The sequence below is a fragment of the Alligator mississippiensis genome, chromosome 3 (genome assembly GCF_030867095.1).
Source record: "Alligator mississippiensis isolate rAllMis1 chromosome 3, rAllMis1, whole genome shotgun sequence".
In the NCBI taxonomy this organism is placed as follows: Eukaryota; Metazoa; Chordata; order Crocodylia; family Alligatoridae; genus Alligator; species Alligator mississippiensis.
Genome location: NC_081826.1, coordinates 151841583 through 151855142, shown reverse-complemented (window position 1 = coordinate 151855142; position 13560 = coordinate 151841583). Strand labels below are relative to the sequence as shown.

The 13560-nt window shown below is 48.7% G+C and overlaps 1 protein-coding gene across 2 annotated transcripts in view; it reads left to right on the top strand.

The window, feature by feature from the left end:
* PCGF3 (polycomb group ring finger 3) overlaps nucleotides 1-12977 on the top strand; it is a 190510-nt gene extending 177533 nt beyond the window's left edge. For both annotated transcript variants that reach the window (XM_059724527.1, XM_059724533.1), the window contains one exon: nucleotides 12064-12977. In XM_059724527.1, coding sequence (XP_059580510.1) covers nucleotides 12064-12228 — 165 coding nt within the window. In that variant the 3' untranslated portion in view covers nucleotides 12229-12977. The remainder of the gene's footprint in view (nucleotides 1-12063) is intronic.
* Nucleotides 12978-13560: the final 583 nt, after the last annotated feature.

Below are 13560 nucleotides of genomic sequence, written 5' to 3'. Positions count from 1 at the left end.
TGTGGATGCCACACCAAGCCTATTGGGCTGGGGGCTGGCCTGGGGGTCAGAGCAGGTGCTGTCCAGGCTGCTTCCTCTCCTCTTCCACGGGGCCGGGGCCCAGATGCGGCCAGCTCCCACTTTGGTGCTGAGTGGCAGCCCAGGCAGAGGGCCAGGCTGCTGGGGGACCAGGCTCAAAAGCTGGGGTAAGGGGCCCCGGATGGTGCAGATGGCACTACATCTCCTCCCAACCTCAGTGTGGAGCTTGACGCTGGGCAGCAGGTGGGTGCCAGGGGATGGGCATCAGGCAGCACAAAGATGACTGCCAGGGCCAGGATGGTGTCAAGGACTTGGAGGTCCTCCTCCATTGCTGCCACCACCTGTGCCACCATGATGCTCTGACAGTCCTGGGCCTTGACTAGCCTCTCCAGGAGGGTGATGTGCCTCTCCTTGAGCATGAGGTATGCTTAGTCCCTCTCCAGGTCTTGGGTTTACCAGGTCTAAAGGTCTATAAGCCACTCTTCTACCACAGTGACCAGCTGGTCCAGCAGCGTTGTTTGGTCCTGGGTCCAGTGCTGGCAGATGCGGCACATGCAGAGGATGCTGGCCAACAGTGGTGGTGTCCTTGCAGCTGCATCTCTGCCAGTGGCTTGTGGTTCTCCAACATGTGCAGCTTCTAGACCTGCAGAGCAAGGACAGATTGGCTCTTTATGATAATTTGCAACATTTCAGAGATAACATACATTGTACTTTCAATTTGGGGATTGTGCATGCACAAATGCTCAGGGACCATGGTAAGTTGGCTGGGTGGGCCCTTCCACAGGCAGCCACTAGCTGAGCCCTCCATCCCCTACCCAAGCTGTGCTAGGGCTGGCTCCTGCCAGCAGCTGCCATGGTGGCTCTAAAACAGTTATCCCCCTTCTCCTCCCAGCAGACCAGGCAGTTTGCTCCTGTGCTGCTGCAGTTTGCACATGGGTGATGTGGAGCTGGTGATGTTTCTCCTTCCCTCCAGTGGCCCTGTTCAGAAAGGGGCCCTGGGCCAGGGACCCCTGTGTGTGTGGCCTGTGCCCCTAGCTATCCTCCTGCTGCGGGTCCCCTGGGCACACCACAATAAGCTGTTTGAGTGCAGTGAGGGGTGCCTGACCCACTACACCCTGATGATGATGATCACCATGGTGCCCTGGATACAGCTGAGAACCTAGCATGAGGTCCCCGAGCTTTGATGATACCCCAGGCAAGCTCACCTGGAGGGGTATTTCTGCCTATGCTACGAGTGCCTGATCCCCACATTTGAGAAAGAGATCACTGCTGCCATTGACAACTTTCTCTGAATGTGACAGGCCCCTGGCTGCCTATTTAGGAGTCCACTGGCCTCTCAGTAAAGTCCTGAACTGCCTCCCACCTCCCTGCATGTTGTGGGGGAAACTCCAGCAGGCAGGGGGAGCTTGATCAGCCAGATTGGGGAGGTGGGGGAGAGGAGGCCACCCCCCTCCCCTGCATGTGGGGCCCCTGGCTCCAGGCTTGCAGTCTGGGGCTGGGTGGGTGAACTTGTTAACCAATTAGCTCAAAATATACAGTGAGACCTTGTGAGAGGGGGCAAGGCAAGATGCCGCATTTATCGATTAAGTGCTTAATATATGCTCATACATGCACAGTCATACACACACACACACTCATACCCCAATTTCTGTTCTGAGCTGATATATGTTACCAGTCTCATCAGTGCTTGAGTCAACTTAGTGGCCAGCTAAGTTGATCATGAGTGAGAGCCAGGCTTCTTTCCGTCTGTCTTGTCAGGTGAACGGATGCTCCAGAATGATATGCAGAACAAGACCCAAAATCGACATGTCTTGCCCCACCTTTTATATTCTTGTCAATTCATTCAGTCCTCTGGGCTTTTGCTGAGTTATCACTGTGTTCCTCCTTGAAGGTCAATTGATGTTGTTCTCTCGCTGTTCTGGGGCGGATTCTTTTTGTTTTGGTCTTTTATCTGTCTGCATTCTTCAGCCAGTCGCCAACTGGTATTTTCCCTTTCCACAAACACACTCTCACCCATGCAGTGTACAAAGGAGTGAAAGGTCAAGAAGCACTTATGTCAAGCTACAGAGAAATACAAAATGGAGTTTCTTAAGGCCAAGGAACTACACCAAAAAAGCATCAAGATAATACACAAAATTAAGGCAACAGGCAAAAGTCCAGCTCCATGTTATTTACCTAACCTAAAGCTTGTATTTATGCCACTTGCATAACAAGCTGGCATGGGCACAGGTGGTTGCAGCACCCTATTCCTGTCCCAGCCCTCCTCCCTATGCAGGGTTTACTAGATGGCTGGTGGTCGGACTTAGTCCCTGGTTGTGGTGGCGTGGTCTGGCTGCCTGAGGTGTTGCAGGGAATGGAGGCACAGTGCCTGGCCACCTGGGCAGCGGCCTCCTCCAGGGATGAGCTGCAGCTGCTTGCTGCTGAGGCCATGTGCAGCCTATCCCTGCTTGGGGTGTGCTGCTGGAGTTGGTGGGGCAGGTGGTGGCCTGGGCTTCCTGAGCTGCCAGGTGAGGCTGCGGCCAGGGAGCATGCCAGGACCTGCACTGGAGGCCTGAGGGTCCCTCCCCCACTGAGCCCTCAGGGCACTTAGGACATGGCACAGTCTCTGGCAGCCCACCTTTGCTGGAACAAATGTGCCTTGCTAGGGTCCTTCAGGACTAGAATCTGGTCCAGCTGCTGCTGGGAGGGCTTGGACCTGCAGGCAGCCCCAGAATGACAATTGTGGTCCCTGACTCAGAACTACTAAGTCCTCAGGGCCATGACCTTCATGAGGCACTGGGAGCCAGGGCACTGGTGACCGTGCTCCCTCGTGCTTTGCCATGGCTGTGTATATGTGTGCATTGACCCAGGTGGCTTGGTCAAACTGCCGCTGGACCTCTGTGTTGCCCCAGATTGTGATGAGGTCCATGGTCTCCTGCTTAGTTTAGTTTAGCTCCTGGACTGCTCTCTCTGCCATTGGGGATGCCACCATAAAAGCTGCTGCCAGGGGCCTTGGGAAGTCAGGCTGGATTTCCAAGTACTGGCATCAGGTGGCAAGTGCCCACTGGGGGCATGGTGCCTGGGAGGCAGACTCTGCCCACATGGAATCCTGGAGGATAGAGTCAGGGTCTGCGGTTCTGTAGGGCTCAGCACATGCCTGTAGCAATAGGTCATGGAGTCCATGGGCCAGGCAGCTGCTGTCATGGGCCCCAGGGAGCAGAGCTGGGGTCTGCAGGGCTGCTGTGCTTAACATGTGCCTGTATTGGTGGGGCATGGTGCCCAAAGGGCAGGCAGAAGCTGGCATGGGCCCTGGGGGTCAGGTCAGGGGGCCAGAGGCCAGCTTGGAACAGCCAATGAGCTGTCCCTCCCATGTAGCTGTAAAAACTTACAGCCACATGGCTCTGCACCAAGCAGGAGGCTGGCCTCCTGCTGGTGTGGCTGTCTGGACACAGTTTGCACCCATTATCATCATGTACACATGCATTAGTTAATATGTCATTTTTCTAGTACCTATATATATTGGTACTAGCAAGCAGGATATTAGACTAATTTAATGTGCAGTAATTGCCACACACATGTAGATGGTGATGTTTTACTGTGCATTAGATTAGTCTAATGCTCAATAAAGCATTTCATGTAGAAGAGCCCACACAATGGCAACAGCATGTTCTGGCTTCAGTGCTGCCAAAGATACCTTGTCCATCTGCTTCCTCTTATGTACACCAAACCCAGAAATATGCCAGGGGTGGTGAGGGTTCTCCAATGGCATCCCCAGAGCATGAATACAAGTTTCCCAAGTACTAGGCTAGTGCCACAAACCACTGGACCATCCCTTGTCCAGTTACTCCTCAGGCTTGCATCTAGCTTTAAATTATGCTTCTCAGGATGAAGAATGCTTACTGTTTTCATGATGCACCTAATATTTACTTGGGATCTCAGTAAATAACAACAAATAATTGGATACCTTTGTTGAAAGTAGTAATATTTCCTCATTAAGAAATTACTAATAGAAGTAACATTTAACATTTCACAGCTCTACCAACTTTTTTTAACTAGTGATATACTTGCTTGTCTCCTCAGCCCTAAAGAAGAAGGTCTTGCATTCAAAAGCTTGTCTAACTGGACTAGCTATGTAGTTGGGATAATAAAAGTTATTACCCAAAGAAATCCTTGCCTCTTGCATAGTAGAGATAACAGCATTATTGGCTATTAGGAATAATAATTTAGGTATTGGCAGATTTCCATTAAAACCTCTTGAAAATGTGTTCAAGCACTCTCATAAACATGGATTCAATTAAAAAAGAAGTGGAAATTGTCTTCATAGGTCAAGGTTGAATGTACTACAAATGCAAGGTCAGTTGGTGGTGAAAAAAACATATTGAATGGTGACTCTAAAGAAAAGAGAGAGCTTATAGTGCATCTTGGAACATGTCTTTCTGATGTACTTCATGACATCAGTTTGTGGATTCTCAACGCCTGAGAACATTTGTGGCCAAGAAAGCATGTAAAATACAGACTGGGGAATGATTGGCTAGTCTGCAGTACTGCAAAGGAAGACCCGGGAGTTACAATAGAGGAAGTGGTTCCTAACCTTTTTTATACCGCAGACCAGCACAAGAGTGGGAAGGGGCACACAGAGCCAGTTGCCTCCCTCCTGGGGCTGCCCTGCCACCCAGTGGTGAAAGCCACTTGCCCTGGCAGACCAATGGAAGGGAGGGGTGGGGCTCAAGCCATGACCTGGTAACCAACCCTTCACAGCCTGGTACCAAGCCATGGCCTGGTTGTTGGGAACCTCTGCAGTAGACCAAAAGCTGAATATGAGCCAACACTGTGTTCGTGTCACAAAAAAGCCAACATCATGCTGGATTGTGCTAAGAGGAATGTCACTTGCAAATCAAGGGAAGTGATTCTTCCACTGTATTCAGCACTAATGAGGACTCATCTGAAGTGCTGTGTCCCATTTTGGGCCCCATACTTCAAGAAGCATGTGGACAGTTGGAAAGATTCCACTGTAGAGCAACAAAAATGATTGTGGCCTGGGAGGCAAGGCTTATGAGGAAAGGCTGAAAGAATTAGGGTTATTTAGTTTGGAGAAGAGAATACTCAGGAGGGATTTGATAATAGTATTCATATACCTGAAGGGTGATTACAGGCAGGATGGATATGGGCTTTTCTCTGTGGCCATAGGGGACAGGATTAGAAGCAAAGGCCTCAAGCTTCAGCAGGGGAAATTTAGGTTGGAAATTAAAAGGAACTTGCTGACTAAGAGAGTGGTCAAGCATTGGAGAAATACCTAAAGAAATTGTGAAATGCCCATCCTTGAAATTTTTTAAAATCAGATTAAATAGATACTTGGTTGGGATAATTCTGGCAATGATGAACCTGCTGTGAGCAGGGACCTGAACTACATGACCTCTGGGAGTCCCTTGCAGCCCTACTTCTTTATGATTCTATGAAAAGGGGCTTATCTGAAAAAGCAGGTAATGCAGAGAAAAGTCAGATGGAACAAAGTATAATGATGAATCTTCAGGAAGAGTTATTACACATTGGTTAAGAGAATAGTGTTCAGCACAGAGAAATGTTTTTCATTCTTGTTAGTTTCAAGTACTGATACATGGTTATTTTTTAAAGCAGGAGTTGATTTTCCATTTCAGGTTTGTCTGAAACCTAAACATCTTGGGAGTGGAAGGTTAAATAAGATTCCTGTAGAACAAGCATTTTGTATATCCTGAAAGTCCATTCCCAAAAAAGTGGGGCTTGGGAAAAATCAAGGTACAGGCAGAACAGTAAAACAGAAAATAAGTGTAGTTGTCTTGACAGGTCACCATCTTGGCTGCCATCTTGGGACTGGAAGTCCCACCCCATCAGATGATCTTTCGCATGACAAACCTCCCTCCCTTTCACCTTATATGATGTGTGACATCTCAAACCCTGCCCCTGCTCTGGTCACATGGTGCATAACATCACAAACCCCACCATCACCCCAGTCACATGATGCATGACACCAAAAAAACCCTTCCCTGACCCTGTCATATGGCACGTGACTCCCATCACATGGTCCACGACCTCAGACGGACAGCCTATTTAGGAGTGTGAGATGGATTCCGAGGCCCCCCAAACAGGAGCAGGGGTTGTGACAAAACCCACGCAGTCCATATCAGACCTACCTGCGAAGAACATGGAGGTGTTGAACAATCCTGTCCCAAGGGGCTGAGGTAACTAATTTAGATTATTTTTTGTGGGGGTGTTTTGTTCTTGTAACTCTCTGGGCCTGTGCTAATTACAGTCTTTTTGCAGGTAGACAATACCTTTTATAGAGAGCTTTCAAAACCTGCACATTGGTGCCCTGCCAAAAGTAAAGGTCTTTTGTGTGAACTGTTTTTGTTCATATCTGAAAGAGAGGAGTTTGAGTCTGAAGACTGATGTGACAGTTTTGTCCAAAGACAATGGCCACCAAGCAAGGCTTTGAGCCTATGGAGGTCACCAAGCAGGGCTATGAGCCCATGTTGGTTGCTGAGCAGGGCTTCAAACCCATGGAGGTCACCGAGCAGGGCTGTATGGGGGACTATTTTCCAATAAAAATGTAGTTTGACCCTGTTCAGAAAAGGTTTTTTGTGGGACCTGGTTTTGAAACAACTGTTCAAGGCAAGGCTGAAGACTATTGTTAATGTTGTATTTTGTTACTTGCCTAATAAACCTTGTTTTAATATGGTTTAAATTTTTTTCTCAGGGGCTTGAATGCACCATACAGGTGTTAGCATGGGGTGTGGGTTGGGTAGGCACTGTGATTACCAGACATATCTACATAGGAGGCTGGTCACCTAGGGTGGAGTGGAGGGTGGAGTTTGGGGCCTTTGGGCAACCCTTCTGATGTCACAAGTCACGTGACGGGGTGGGGACTTCTGGAGCCAGCATTGTGGTCTGAGGGCTAAGTCGTGACTGTACCATGTGGTCTAAGGTGGGTCTTGCAGCATGAAAGGTGGGCTTTGGGGCCTGAATGGGCTGTCCTTCTGATGTCACAGACCACGTGATGTTGGTGTCATGCACCATGTGATGGAGTCAGGGGTGGGTTTCTGATGTCATGCAATATGTGACCAGGGGCTGGGCTGGGGTTTTTGATGTCATGTGTCATGCGACTGGGGGTGAGATTTGTGATGTCACATATATGACTGGGGAGGGGTGGGGTTTGTGATGTTATGTGTCATGTGACCAGGGGTAGGGGTGGGGCTTGTGATGTCACACACCATACAAGGGGAAATGGTGGGAGGGGTTTGTCACATCAAAAACCATGTGATGGGGTGGTACTTCCAGTCCCAAGATGGTGGCCAAAATGGTAACCAGTCAAGTTGATGAGCAGGTGTTCCTATATGGTATTAAGGGTCAGACACTATAATATCTGAAACATTATTCCTGACTTTCTAATAGGAACAGCTTCACTATCTTTTATGCTAGCCTGCCACCCACATAAAATGCCTAGTGTCTTTCTAGCTTCACTTCAAAATTATGCTGTATTTCCCTGTGTTTTGTTTGCTTAAGCCTGTAGATTCTATGACCTGTGGCTGAAATTTCTATACCAAAGCTTTGCAACGTCAGACACAAGGCACATGTGAGAGGAGACACTGGGAAAAGTTATTATAACTGGTTTCCCAAGGAGAGCCTTCTGGAGAATAAGTCAGCTCCCCTGAATGTGTTCTGACATAAGCAGCTGTGAGATTAAGGTTATGGACAGGTGTTCAATTTAAGTTTGAAAAATTTCCAGGTAGTGCTGGACATATGGCAGAGATGTTGTGGTGTCTGGGCCTGGAGGTTACACCTCTTCATGAAGGACGTGTGAGCTGCAGTCCCCAGTGTTGGGGTCAGTGCTGTGGTGGGATTGAGGGGGAGGATACACAGACAGCTCCAGCCCAGTCCAGAGCAGGCTGAGATCATAGTAAGCATTATCATCTGACTGTTCAGAACACATTTGAACTTTTAATATGGCACAGAAATGTTTGCTACAATCTAAATAAAACATGTGCCAACTGTCCTGTGCAACAAGACCCTAAGAGCAGCCTGTGTGGATGATAAATAAAAGAAGCAGCAATATAAAAGCAATTGAATTAAGATTAAGTCTTAAAACCAACTTTGTTGCCTCAGTGGAGATGAATCAAGAGTGAAATGAATCAATGCTAACGAAGATGATTATCCCAGGTTGTCTTGTTTTTCAATGTGCATGGAAGTTATTTGGGAAAATGAGGGAAAGAATCAAATTACCAGTGCTAATGCAATCTTGTGTTTATAGATCTAATACTTTTTCTCTGTGTGAGTGTCCACACACACTCGGGAGATGAGATCTATGTTATAAATTACAAACCAGTGTCAAAGATGGCATTTCTCATGTACCTCTGAACACTTATATGCAAATTGTATGCATACAACTGCAAAAAATATGAGGAATAAATAAGATGAGCTGGAAGCTGCAGCCTGTGAAAAGAACTATGACCTGATTGGTATCACAGAGACCTGGTGGAACAGCTGTTGTGACTGGAATGTCAACATTGAGGGTTACACTTTCATTCAGCAGGACAGGAGAAAAGGGGGTGTCACCTTGTATTTCACAAACACACATTCCCTGGTTCAGGAGGAAGAAGACAGCAAAGCAGAATGCATTTGGGAAAAGATGAAAGGTGAAAGATGCAGCACCAGTATAATGGTGAGGACTTACTATAGACCACCGAATCAGGAAATGGAGGTGGATGAGGAACTCTTCAAGGAGGTGACAAATCTATCCCAAAACTATGGAGTGGTACTGATTGGAGACTTTAGTTTTCCAAACTACTGCTGGAAGAACAATAGGCAAACAAAAAATGTCAAGCCAGTTCCTAATTTCTGTGGAAGGCATATTTCTGTTCCAGAAGATTGAGAGTATAATTAGGGGATCATCTATCTTGAATTTTGTTCTGACAAATAAATAGGGAAAAACTGATGAAGGATCTGAAAGTGATGGGCAACTTGGGAAGACATGACCATGATATGACAGAAATCCAGATCGTAAGATGGGGAAAGCATGAAGTCAGTAAAACTAGGATGCTCGATTTCAAAAAGGCAGATTGTTTGAACTCAATAAATTAATAAGTATGGTATTGTGGACAGACAGACTGAAGAATAAAGGCATCAAGGGGGGCTGGGAACTTCTAAAGGATATAGTATTGGAAACCCAACAAGAAATGGTTCTGACATGATGGATGCGCAAGAAGAATGTGAAGAGACCAATGTGGCTGCACAAGGAGCTTCTAGGATGCATCAGATACAAAAGAAAAGCATGTAGTCAATGGAAAAATGAGCAGGTCAGTAAGAAATACTACTAGGAAAGAGCAAGAATCTTCAAGGACAAAATCAGGAAGGCAACAATGAACTACACCTGACACAAAGAATAAAATGTCCGGCAAGGGAAGTTAAAAACAACAAAAAGAGGGTCTAAAAATAATTTGGCCAGAAAAGAAAGACCAAGGAAGCAGTAGGTCCACTGTTAACAAACCAAGGTAAGCTCTTAAGAGAAGATGCAAAGAAGGTGGAGCTACTCAACATCTCCTTTGCTTTACTTTTCAAAAGCAAAATTAAACAGAAGCCTGATACTTGGATAAAGAAGAGGACAAGCTGAGGGAAGAGATAAGAAAAGATACAGTTAGAGAGCTTTTAATGGGTATGAATTAATTCAGTTCATCAGAACTGAATGAACTTCACCCAGGGTACTGAAGGAACTGGCAAAGGAGATCCTGGTACCCGTGGCAATGCTATTGATGAAGTCATAGGAAATGTGTGGTAAGATACCAGAGAACTGGCAAAGGGCCAACATAGTGCCCCTCTTTTAAAAAGGCAAAAAGGAGGACCTGGAGAACTACAGACTGGTTAGCTTCACCTCAATATCCAGGAAGTTACTGGAGTATACCCTAACGAAGTCCATTTGCAAGCATCTAGAGGAGGCAAGGCTGACCACAAACAGCCAGAATGGATTTACTAAGAAAAACTCATGTCAAACAAAAGCTTGATCTCCTTCTTTGACAAAGTAACTACTTGGCTGGATGAAGAGAATGCTGTGGATAGTGTATCTGGACTTCAGCAAAGCTTTTGATAAGATCCCACATGACCTTCTCATAAACAAATTTGAGAAATGTGGGCTGGACAAAACTATTATAAGGTGGATAGACAACTGGATCAATAGCCTTGAGCAATGGGTAATTATAAATGGATCCATGTCAGAATGACAGGAGGTTTGCAGTTCAGACCCATGTGGGTCTGGCTTGTTTCCATTGCCACTCAGTGTACTTATTAATGATTTGGATGCTGGCAAGAAAAGTTTCTTGAGCAAGTTTGCAGATGCCAGAAATCTGGGAAAAGTAGTGCATGCATAGGAGTATGAGAGTGAAATGCAGAAGGATCTTGACAGATTGGAAAGCTAGGCTGGAGCTAACAAAATTAAGTTTTCAATGCTGACAAGTGCAAGGTGCCACATCTTGGAAAGAATAATAAAAAATACAAATACAAAATGGGTGGCAGCACTATGGAAAAGGATCTAAGAGTCTTGGTAGACTACAAATTAAATACGAGTCTGCAGTGTGATTCAGCTGCACAAAAAGTAAATAGGTTTTGGGATGCATCAAAAAGGAGCATTAGGTACAAGATATAGGAGGTGATAGTGCCTCTGTGGGTGTATTTATACAAGATGCTTTACTGTGCAGTAGATTAATCTACTGTGCAGTAAGGCATCACTATGTAACATGCGCAGCAACTACTGCACAGTAAAATAGGTTAATGTGCAGTTTTCTATTACCTGTAAACACAGGTAGTAGATTAACTGTGCATTAGCTACTGCACAGTAGTGGATGTATACTACTAAGCAGATGTGCTCCCAGTAAGCCAGACAAGCGGGAGGTCATGCTTCTGCCTTGGCCAAAGCAACGTGGCTGGGAGTGCCTTCAGCCATGTGGAACTCCTCAACAGTCCCAACCTGGCTTCCAGACCCCTGGCCTGACCCCCAGGGCCTGTGCCAGCTGCTGCCTGTCCCTGGGCACTGTGTGCTTGTGGTGGGCATGTGCCAGCTGCAGCAGTCCTGAAGACCTTTGGCCTGACCCCTAGGGCCTGTGCTGGCTGATCCCTGGCTCCTGGTTACCATGCCCCTGTGCTGTGGGCACATGCCAGGACCCAAAGGCACCTGGAGTCCCTGCTGGATCCAGCACCTGTGATGGCAGCATCCATAACCCCTGGGAGAGCATCCCAGGGATCAAACTGGGTGGCAGATGAGACCACTCAGCTCATAGCAGTCTGGGGTGAGGCTGAAGTCCAGAGGCAGTTTGCTCAGTCCAAGGCAAACAGTCATATTTATGGAGACATGGCAGCCTACACGCAGGAGCATGGCTATGTTGGTCTGGGCAGCAGACCTGCATTAAGGTGAAGGCCCTGAAAGCTCACTGGGTCTGCATCATAGACCGTAACCGCCAATCTGGGGTTGCCTGCAGGACCATGCCCTGCATGGACTGCAGCCTATCTATGAGGGAGCCAGGCCACAGACAACAGGTGTACTCAAGCACACCTGGGAAACAGGCCACGTGCTGTGGGGACACTGGCCTGGGCCACCTCTCTGGAAAGGGTTGCTGGTGGGAAGGCATAGGTGTCACCAGCTCTGTGTCCCAGCTAGGCAGGAGCCCCTCACCCTCCAACCCCAGGCAGTGTGGACCAGGAAGCATGGAAGCAAACTGCTTGTGCTGTAAAGCGGAGAAGTGAGGTGCTGGTCTGGAGCTGCTGGAGCAGCTGCCAGTAGAAGCCAGGCCTGGCTTAGCCTGGGGAGGGCACAGGGAAGACAGGCGGGCTGCCGCAAGCAGCAGGTGGGCTGCCTGCCCCTATGCAGGGAATGGGGATGGAGGGCTTGGCCAACTTATCATGCCTGGCCAACTTACCATGGTCCCTGGGTACCTGTGTGCACACAACCCCCGATCTGAGGCCGGGCAGTGTGCAGCCCCTTGGTACACTGCATTTTATCTCTGAAATGTTGCAAATGTCACAAAGAGTCTCTCTGTCCTTGCTCTGCAGGTCCAGCAGCTGCACACAGGAGAGAACCAGCAGCTCCAGCAGGGTTGCTTCAACAAGGATTTTGCCACCATCTGCTGGCACCCTCCCCATATGCCACTTCCACCAGTGGTGCCTCCAAGACAGGACCCTGGTGCTGGACTGGCTGGTCACCACAGTGGAGACTAGAGTCTCAGAATTGTGGTCCTGGTGAGCCAAGGATGTGGTGAGAAGTGGGAGAAGGACTGGGAGGACTGAGCCTTCAGAAACAGGCTCCTCACCATCAAGGAGAGGTATCTCACCCTCCTCGCGAGGATGCTGGAGGCCCAGGAGTGGCAGGCGACCATGGTGGCCCAGGCAATGGAGGCCACAGAGGAGGACCACTTTTGCTGGACACCATCATGACCCTGGCGGTCACCTTCATGCTGGCCACTGCCCAGTCCTTGCCCCACTTGGGCCCTGAAAGCCACTCACAGCCCTGCACCAAGCCCTGAAAATGGTCCTGGGAGGAGGTTCAGCAGTGTCTGCAGCATCCAGGGCCCCCTGGCCTGCTTCTGAGCTGGGTCCCTCAAGAGCCTGGCTGCCTACCTGGGCTGCTGCCCACCATTCATCAGCCCACCATGTAGCCCCTGAGCAGGAGATGCCTGCTGCTGGGCCAGCTCTGCCTACAGGCCCTGCTTGCCTTGGCCTCATGGAGGAGGAAGGGGTAGCAGGCTGGACAGTGCCTGCTCCCTTAGCTGAGTCTCCAGCCCACCAGCCTCACCACAATGTCTACACCTGTGGTGCTGCCACCAGAGGCTGGGGTGCCAGGTGCCTCTCCTCAGGCTTTGTGCTGTAGGTACCTTCAGCCCACCATTCCCCTATGACACTTCATTGACCACACTCTGTTGCACAGGAATGAGGGTATTTTCTTGGTGGTGGGCACTGAGGTGAGGGGGATGGTGCTTTTGGGGAGGGAGGGTGGGAGGGAGTATGTTGTTGGGGAGGGAGGGCAGGAAGGAGAGTATGTTGTAGTGGAGGGAAATAGACTGATGATTGAAACTGTCTGGAGTGCGTGTGGTCCTGGGGGTGTGCTGTGGGCTCAGGGTTTGCGGGCAGCCACCTAGGCATGCTACTGAAGGGATTGGAGGAGGAGGCAGTCCACCAGCGTTTCGTGCACAAGGTGCCCTGGCCCCTCTGCTGGGTGTGTGGCTCGCTCAGGACCTTGGTGGGGGATGGGGGGAAGTGCTCATCATGGCCACTGCTGCCTGCCCACCCAGAGGCCAATGAATTGCTTCCCTCAAAACTTCATAATTTCATAGTTGTTAGGGGCTGGAAGGGACCTTACAGACCATCAGGTCCAGCCCCTATGCACATAGGTAGGAAAGACTGCAGGGATCAGATTATCCCAGCAAGATGGGTGTGAAGATGCTTTTTGAAGATCTTAGGGTGGATGACTACCACCTTTGGGTTCCAAAACCTTGTAAAGAAGTTTTTCCTTATGTCTAGCCTGAAGCGATCCTCAATCAGTTTGTGCCCGTT